Source organism: Pagrus major, chromosome 9, assembly GCF_040436345.1.
Source record: "Pagrus major chromosome 9, Pma_NU_1.0".
NCBI lineage: Eukaryota > Metazoa > Chordata > Actinopteri > Spariformes > Sparidae > Pagrus > Pagrus major.
Window position 1 is genome coordinate 33,895,847 of NC_133223.1, and position 9,485 is coordinate 33,905,331.

Here is a 9,485-nt window from a genome sequence, read left to right on the forward strand (position 1 = left end):
TTCAGAGACTTATTGGATCTTTAAATCTGGATCTTTGATATCCAGGTCTGACCGAGGAAATAGACTTCAGACCTTTTTAATAAACTGACTTTACTCCCTCAGTTTGATGTACTGATGAGTTTGGTTTTACTTTAATGATAAACTGCCACCGTGATTATGAATTTCACCTGTGCTGTGGGCCGATATGATTTCTCTGTCCAGTCACACCCTGAAATGACGCAGTGTGGGTGGAAATGAGCTGGCATTTTTCTCCTTTGTGATTTTTACTCTGATATTGCCTAAATAATGTTTAATTAACATAAAAAAATAACAGCTATCATTAAGGGAGGGGCTCGTTTAAAGCAGAAGGTGGGAGGATGTTGGGAAAATGTCTCCAGGGAGGATCAATCCTGAGAATAGTCCAACTGGACTGAATGATCTGCTGAACAATGAGCCCGTTTACTGAATATATACGTGGAGTGTCTTTTTATCTTATTGTTTGATTTTTGTAAAACATGATGATGGTCAATGGACGCTTGTATTTAATATTTTAAAAATACGTTATATATATAATATACATGTTTTTGAAATGTTTTTCTTTACAGCACCGCCGCCGCCGCCGCCGCCTTCTCCCCGTAAGATATGAAGTTGATTTCAGACTTTAATTATATTATTCATACAAAATGAAACTGAATGTTAATTTTTCTAATCAAATATTTACTTATGTCTGAAATAATTTTCTCTTCAGTACTCAGTGAACCATGGAGGAATGTGTCCTGGGGGTGAGTTAACTGAAACATGTGTGGTGACACTTTAACAACACAAACACACACGAGTGTCCTCAGCAGAGTAAACTGGGTCCGGCTCAGTGTGACGTGGAAAACAGGCTGAATGCTTTATTAACTCAGACTCAACAGGTGTAGGTGAGCTTCAGTACTGACCAATCACAGGAGCTCCTCTAGTCGTCTTTATAAACAGCAGACAGGTGAAACAGGAAGACGTTCTTCACCTCTGAGTCGATACAACTCAAACCAAACTTCAACCAGCTTTGTATCATTACAATGTTTGTAGTCTATGAAAATGAAGATAAGATATTCATTTTTGTCACAGCAGCAAAGTGGATAGAGAGCATCAATTAAAACAGCAGTAATAAATAAGTAGAAAACAGAAAATATAAGTAAATAAAGCAGTAGAAATAATATAAACAATATAAATAAGACACAAACTCCAGAAATATTTACACTATTGCAGACTAAGATAATGACACTGACACAGTTTGAAGTTGATTCAGTGTGTGTGTGTGTGTGTGTGTGTGGTCTACTGGGAGCAGCGCTGGGATCTGGTCCTGCTGCCTCCCGTCCTTGAAATCTGCTCTTTCACTCACTGCACACTGTGATGCGGCTGACGGTTGCAGAAACATCAGAACTTTTGCAGTTCACAGTTGGCAGAGATGTGTATAACGTCTGCAGTGTAGAGGGTGCAGAGCCAACACAGTTCCCTGCTGGGCCTCCGTACTGCAGGCTACCATTTCAAACTCACAGTCTCGTGCCCTCACATACTGTGGTCGGTTGGTGAGGTAGTCCAGGATCCAGGATGATAGGTTGTGGTCCACCCCTGAGTGCTCCAGCTTGTCCCTCAGACACACAGGCTGTGTGGTATTGAAAGTAACCTCTCTTCATTCAGCCTGCACCCAGAGCTGCCCAAAGAGCGGAAACATTGGAAACTTCTGCCGACTCAGCAGTTAACTTCCTGTTCATCCCTCTGATTACTTGAACAGAGATAAAATAATTTAATGATGCAGCTTCTCCAGGCTTTCAAAATGCTTTCAGACTTAATGGATCAAACTGTGAGAGTGAAACGAGTCTCGTGGAGGTTGTTACACAAATAATTATCCAGGGTTTTACAGCAGCTTCTCTCACAATGTCAGCTCTGGGAAAAAGTCTTTTTGGACCTGTGTTTTGTGTATATTATATTTTATACTGTTCTATTTTAACAAGTGAGTTATGTGTCTGTGGTTTTATCACAGAATAAAACCAAACCAATGGGTCTAATGTTTGTATTGTTCAATAAAATCAATTAAATATATATTGTAATCTAAAATCAAATGTAATCTCTTCTGACAGAAACAAAGGGAGGGATCTTCAGTATGTGCAGGAGTATCAGCCTGAAAGGGAAGACATCAGACATCTCAGAATTCTTCTGTACGGACCCGTCGGAGCTGGAAAGTCCAGCTTCATTAACTCTGTCAGCAACATCCTACGACGCAGAATGACTATTCCTGCTCCGACCAGTAACACCACCTCTGACAGAAGTTTCACCACAAAGGTAAGAAAATGTTGGTTTCTTTTAATTATCGTCAGCAAAAGTAAGTTGGTTCATTTGTATTCATCTGCATCACATCAGAATTATTTATCTGTTAGTTTGTTGAATGAAGTTCTCAGACAGACATCAGGATCATCTTTACTGTCCAAGTTTGTGAACACAAACGAGGAATCTGACCCTGGTTTTTAATAACCTCTCTAACAAATACAATAGTGCAATGGAATAAATATTAAATGGGTAATGTAATAGATGAGTTTATCATACACGAGGTGGGTGGTTATGTACAATATACACGTGAAGACACCTGTATACAGTAAATACAGTGTGCAGGATACATCTTCCACATCCTTTACAGGTGGAAGATACATATTGTCCATGTTAGAGTCAGTGTGTGATTCAAACTTTAAATGTATAGAAGTAGATGTTTTGGTGTTAGAGGGTTTCTGACACTGTGCGACTGATTTTAATGTTTATCAGAGAGATGATCTGTGATACACTTATTGAATTTATCCCAAACTGAACCAGAATCTGAGATGAACATTAAAAACAACCAGGATTCATATCGATGTATTCAGGCACGTCATGAAACACACTACAGCACCACACGTCTGTCAATGACATCACTGTCACTAAAACAAGCATTTAATCAAGTGTTTGTGTGTCTGTTGCAGTATGAAACTTATAACATCAGAAAAGAAAACCTGCAGACACTTTATCCTGTGGTCTTCAATGACGTCATGGGTCTGGAGGAAGGGTCCGTCTCTGGAGTTCATCCTGAAGACATCAAACTGGCCATGAAGGGACATGTGAGGGAGAAATACAAGGTACAACATCACATTAATACACTTTTGACACTATCAGCCACATCACATACATTTTGATGGAAACATACTGTCACCTGGAATATGTTCACTATTATCACATAATAATTAAATATTATTAACTAAAACCTTCAGAAAATTTGATATAACGTTTCACAGCAGCGCTGACAATAGCCGTCTTAGGGTACCAACCACAATTGGTGCTAATTGAATCATCCATTAACGAGAAACATAAATGCATCTTATTAATGTTGTTACCATGCTTCAAAATGTCTTGCACATGCTCAAGGAGAATTGTGGCCTCTATCAATCGACTCTAAATGCTTCATAACTGAACATCTGGTTTTGAGTGAACCAATCAGTCTTCATCAACAGAAAATACTGGTTTAAAAACAGACTGTATACTGTACGTACCACATAACAATCAGACAAACAATTAACAAGAAGGCAAAAAAAATCTGAGTTATTTAAAAAGGCCAAGGGACAAATTAATACTTGAGTGTCATGGTCTGTATCTTGGCAGATTTTGTAAACGAAATTATTCAAAGTTCTTGCCTTGTACAGATGAGTGAGGTCATTCAAGGTTGCACAGAATCCTGCAGTCTGTTCCTGTTTTTGACGGTGTGTGACCTGTACCAACCTGTCAGATCCTGCTGGGATAACACGAGTCAGCAGGTTTAACACTAACTTGTGGGGTCCGTGCAGCTTGGGTGCCATTATAGTAGTGTCATTAAAGCAAAAGAGGGACAAAAATACTAAGATATTCTGAGATTCATGGAAGATTCAACTTTTCACTAAACTTGTTATGCTGATATCATTTGTAAAGAACAAATAGTGTTACATTTGAACTCGAAACATAAGAAGTATTTTGAATGGTGGTCCAGTGATGTTATGTTTTCCATATAGTGACTCCTCGGGACCCACAGGAGGTCAACTGAGGGGATCTCAGGGAAATTTACTGGGCCCCTTACAAAATTTGTGATTTCTGAAATAATTGTAGTGTTTGATGTTATATGGTTATAATCGTGGTTATATGTTTGATGAAAATCTGAAAATTAAACAAATTAAAACCAAATTAAATCCCAAATCTAAGAACAAACACTGGCACATCGTCAGCTGCCCCCTGAAAGTTGATGAGTCAGTCAGTCTCAGACTGATTTAGTCAGTCAGAGCACAAAAACAGGATAAAACATAGAAGCTTTCAAAATACTCAGGGGTCACATCTCAATGAGGAATTATATATAAAGGAAACCATGATTATATTTTTATATTAGCTGCTGCACTAGTTAAAAATCCCCCTGACAACATGTGATGGTGTTTAACTGATGACAGAAGCTGCAATAGGGGGGCAGCTAATCCTCATTTGGCCCAGGGCCTCAAAATGAGCAGCACCAGCCCTGCTCTAACAGCACTGTCTGCAGCTGATAGGAGAGATGTTGTGCTGCATGCTGGGATTTTATAACTGAACTATGAGCAGGACACTTCAACTTCCTCTGACTGTGTAAATCTGATGTTTTTACATCACAGATGATGAAAAAAGGTTTTAAAACACGAGTCTGAGTCTGCAGATAAAAACATACTGGTGTTGGCTGATAAAGTTTAGTGTGGTGCTGAACTGACAAAAAGTCTAATAGTTTAGTCTTTTTATTGAAAACGGACAAATCTGATTCAACTGATAAAATCCTGAGTCGGGTAAAACCCCATCACGTCATCGTGATACATTCTTTACAAAATGCAAACAAACTAAATAGTTTATTTCTATGGTTCCAACACAAAGTGTTTCCTGAATGCCAAAGCATCATCCGTCATCATCACCACAAGAGAATACAGAACCCACCAGAGCTGATCATTCTTGACAGTGACCCAGTTAGTTTATTCACCAAGACCAAGTTTTTAGCTTCAATTGTTGAATTCTGTGCGTGGAGGATCGATCTTGAACGGTGCAAGTTGTCCTCGTTTTACATTAATGTGTCCAAAACTAAAAACATGTCCATAGACATTAATAAGAATCCTGCAGTCATTTGTATTCACGTGTCATAATTGTGTTTTAAATTGTCTTCCAGTTCAATCCTGCATCTCCACTGTCCAGTGGTGATTCAGACTACAACCCAGAACCGTCTGCAGATGACAAAGTTCATGTTGTGGTTTGTGTGCTTTCTGCCAACTCAGCAGAAATTACAGAGTCAGTTCTGCAGAAGGTGGCAGTAATTAGAGAGGCAGCCAGAGACCTGGGTAAGACTATGATTATATAAATATAATATCTGAGGGATTTAGTCAAATCTGTTCAGTCAACCCAGTAGCTCAGCTGGTAGAGCAGGCGTCCCATGTACAGAGGCCTCGTCCTGGCTGCAGTGGCCCAGGGTTCGAGCCCGACCTGTGGCCTCCTGCTGCATGTCATCCCCTCGTCTCTCTCATCCTGTTTCCTGTCAGTTTCAGTCTTAATGCTGTCCCATCCATAAAGCCATGAAAAGGCCAAAAAATTACATTTAAAAAATGAATTTAGTTATCTTTATCCTGTTAGCTTTGATTTGGGTTTGATGAGTCAGATTTAAATCTGATATCTGAAGTTTTGAGGTTGACTGAAGTCAGACTTGTTTGTCTCTTCTTTCTGGAACAGCTCCAGGATGTTTAGTTGTTTGAGTTTGTTGGATTTTATCAACAGAAACTCAATAAAAAGGATGAGCTTGGTCGACTGAGTGTGTTTCTGTCTGAAGGGATTCCCCAAATGGCGATGATCACCAAGATCGATGAAGCCTGTGGTGAAACTCAAAAGGACCTGAAGAATGTGTACAAGAGCAAACACCTGAAGAAGAAGGTGAGTGTGTTTCATTCAGTCTGTACAGAACTCATGGGGTTTCACTTTATAGTCCAAATATTGTCAAAGGTTACGTGAGCATAAAAACCTGTTGAGGTCCAAACGTCATGTTGATTTATTAACTGAAATGTTTCTTTAACACTCAGATGAATGACTTCAGTGCAGCAGTGGGGATCCCGATGAACTGCATCTTTCCTGTGAAGAACTACAGCGAAGAAAACGACATCAAAGATGATGTTGACAGTCTGATTCTGAACGCACTGAGACTCATGATCGACTTTGGAGACGACTTCATCAACAAAATTTAATCAGTAGGAGGCCATATTTGAATCCACCCACATGTTTTAAAGGGTTCAAAGCAAAATGATAGTTTATCATAACCTGGGTTTTATCTCTATAGCTCAGGTTTGATTAGGTGGATTAAAGCTTAGCTTCACCAACTACATCAGTAAAATCCTGCTTTTACATTAATGCACGAGTGACAATAACCTAATGAATCGGAATAGTACAACAGTCAGTTATTGCAGAACACTTTTAATTCTTTAACTATATTTTCCTGATTATACTTGCACGCTTTTACTGAAGTAACATTTTCAGTAACGGGACTTTAATTTCTGGTGTAAGTTTGTTATATTAATGAGAACATAAACTAAAATATTTGGGCATTTTAGAGGAGAAGTAAATGATCTATTAAGTAATAATGATGCGCTAATTGTATTTAACACTTGTAATCTACTACTAAAACGTAACATGCAGCATACTACTGGAAAAAGTTAAATAAATTTTTTTTCTTGTGGCAGCTGTGAGAATTATTTCCAACAGGTGGATTCAGGCAACAGGACCAGTGTTTCCACATTCATACGTGTCACACCACTGCATGATATTCTCTCCTGACCTTTCAAAACATTTGCTGGAAGCCTTTAACCTGTGTAACTTACTGTCTGTGTTCAATATCTAATAACTACGTTCTAGGCTTAAACACAGCAGAAACTTCAGTGTGACGGGCTTTGTCTGAAACTAAAGCCCTTTTCAGACAGAGACTTCGCAGTACATTTACATTTAGGGCATTTAGCAGACACTTTTGTCCAAAGCAACTTACAATAAGTACATTTGTCACAAGAAAGAAACCACAACATATCACTGTCAATAAAGTAGAGAAGAAAAAATAGAAACAACAGAAACACTCGCCAAAATGCAACCTAGGCTTTTTTTGTGAATGTGTTTGAGTCAAACCTTCATGTAAAAGCATAATTATGACGAAAAAGCCACTTTTAAGATTCACCGTAGTTTCGTTTCCAGGTCAAAATCATTTTCAATGGTGTGCGGGGGCAACTTTACGGTAGCATCAAAATCGCTGTTTTTACAACACTAAGAAGACTCGACACAACATGAAACTTTGCTTGTAGCATCACCAGGGTCTCTACACGTGAACTCGAGCATTGAGAACATTGTTTGTGTACACAGAGTTTACTAAAAAGAAGGTTTTTGAACAACTCACGTTAGCTGTAGCAGTAGCCATCCTGCCAGTCGAGATGCGTCGATCCCCGAGTGCGACCTAACATGGAGGAGAAAGCTCCATGTTACGCTGGGGATCGGGGATTGATGCTTCTCGACTGGCAGTGCGGCAACGAGCAGAGTTCTGGATACATTGCAACGGTTTAGTCACAGAGGCTGGGAGTCCAGCCAAGAGTGAGTTGCAGTAGTCGAGGCGGGAGATGACCAGCGATTGAACCAGGAGTTGCGTTGTGTCCTTTGTGAGGAAAGACCAGATCCTGTGGATGTTGTAGAGGGCAAATCTGCAGGATCAGGCCACAGCAGTGATGTTGGAGGTGCAGGATAGTCCGTCATCGAGGATCACACCCAGGTTTCTCACAGTCGATGAAGGCGATACCTTGAAGTCCTTGACAGTGACTGCCAGGTCCATGTGAGGTCAGTCTTTCCCCGGGATGAAGAGGAGTTCTGTTTTACTAAGGTTGAGCTTGAGATGATGGGCAGTTGTCCAAGCGGCGATGTCTGCCAGACATTCAGAGATGCGCATGGCAACATGGGTGTTGGAGGATGGGGGAAAGGAGAGGAACAGCTGTGTGTCGTCAGCATAAAAGCGGTAAGAGAATCCATGTGATGTGATTGCAGAGCCTAGTGATCTGATTGTAGTGATATGAGGCATCACTGTATCACCATATCAAACTTAGTTTTGCTGCACCACCGCCCCTCTGGCTCATTAGCCAATCGTTACGCAGACAGAGGGGATAAAAGTAGGTCGTGCTCCTCCTCCTGACCTCTCGCTTCCTGCCTCTTCGGCCCGTCCACTTCCGGGTCGTGGTACTCGCCGCTAGCATATAAGCATATAAAATATATAAAAAATATTCAAAAATATAAAAGGCACACATGGAGATCAACAAGACAAGAGCAGCAGTATGTATAAAAGAAAGAAAGTGTCTGTGCAGCTTCAAGTAATGATATTAATAATAATAATTGATAGCAGCAGCATGTATAACATGCATGTATATAACAGTGAATGTTATGATGGAAGTGGGGTGATGGAGGCAACAGCTCTGGGGTAGAAGCTGTTTCTCAGTCCGTTTGTTTTGGTTCTGATTGTCCTGAACCTTCTGCCAGATGGTAGCAGCTCAAACATGGTGTGACCGGGGTGTGTGGTGTCTCTGAGTGTGAGCAAAGTCATCAGGATGATGTGATTTTTTCCATTTTCTCTCTGCTGCTCGTAACACCGATCTGTTGGTTGCAGCGATTCAGACAGCCAGGGAGGAGATGATCGTGCTGGTCGGGAGATGAGGGGACAGTAGCACCGCAAAACTGACTGCAGAGGCGAGTGTTGGTGCTGATCTTCAGGACAACATCACTCCACCTCTTCTTCAACTCCTCATCCTTCAGTTTACATTTAAATAAAGTGCCCGAGCCGCTCTGAAGGTTCTGACATCCAGGAGATGAAGGCATAGCTAGCTAACGGAAAGACGTTAGGAGGAGACGGTGGTTTAACTGGAGATCGATGCTGACGATGCTTCTAGTGTTGATGATGCTACAGTGTAAGGGAGGGGTCAGGGTCATGATGTCAGGCCCGCCAAAACTCTTCAACACACAAATGTTGATTAAACAGTTGAACGGTCGAACTGTTGGTGAAGGTCCAGTGGGACCGTGAGCACTGTCACAAGATACAACTGAACATCTACACCAGAACAAACGTCAACATGAAACCTAAAGATGAAGACAAGATCCAGCATATCTGCTTTACAGAGACGTTTGTTCTGGTCATAGTGCTGCTGTGGAGGTCCAACACTGAACCAGGACTGAAAACAGCCTTCAGACTTCTCTGAAAAATGCTTTAAATCAATCCTACCTGTCTGAATCAGCGGTTCAGCTGCCGTTGGGGCGCCACGCGACCTCCTGCGCATGTGCAACCCCGGGCCGGAAATGCGTCACATCTCACTAACGTCGGACAACGTACAACATTTTTAATCTACATTTTCATTACAGGACAATTTGTTCACTAACGGTAGAATATATAATGTTTACACTGCTCATTAAAACAT

At 40.7% G+C, this 9,485-nt stretch overlaps 1 protein-coding gene across 1 annotated transcript; it reads left to right on the top strand.

Annotated features, from left to right (window-relative positions):
* Window positions 1–590: 590 nt before the first annotated feature.
* LOC141002483 (interferon-induced protein 44-like) lies at window positions 591–6,734 on the top strand. Its single transcript, XM_073473822.1, has 7 exons — window positions 591–614; window positions 728–761; window positions 2,103–2,304; window positions 2,973–3,125; window positions 5,186–5,354; window positions 5,837–5,937; window positions 6,084–6,734. The coding sequence occupies exons 3-7, from the start codon at window positions 2,248–2,250 to the stop codon at window positions 6,243–6,245; spliced, it is 642 nt and encodes a 213-aa protein (XP_073329923.1). The 5' UTR covers window positions 591–614; window positions 728–761; window positions 2,103–2,247; the 3' UTR covers window positions 6,246–6,734.
* Window positions 6,735–9,485: the final 2,751 nt, after the last annotated feature.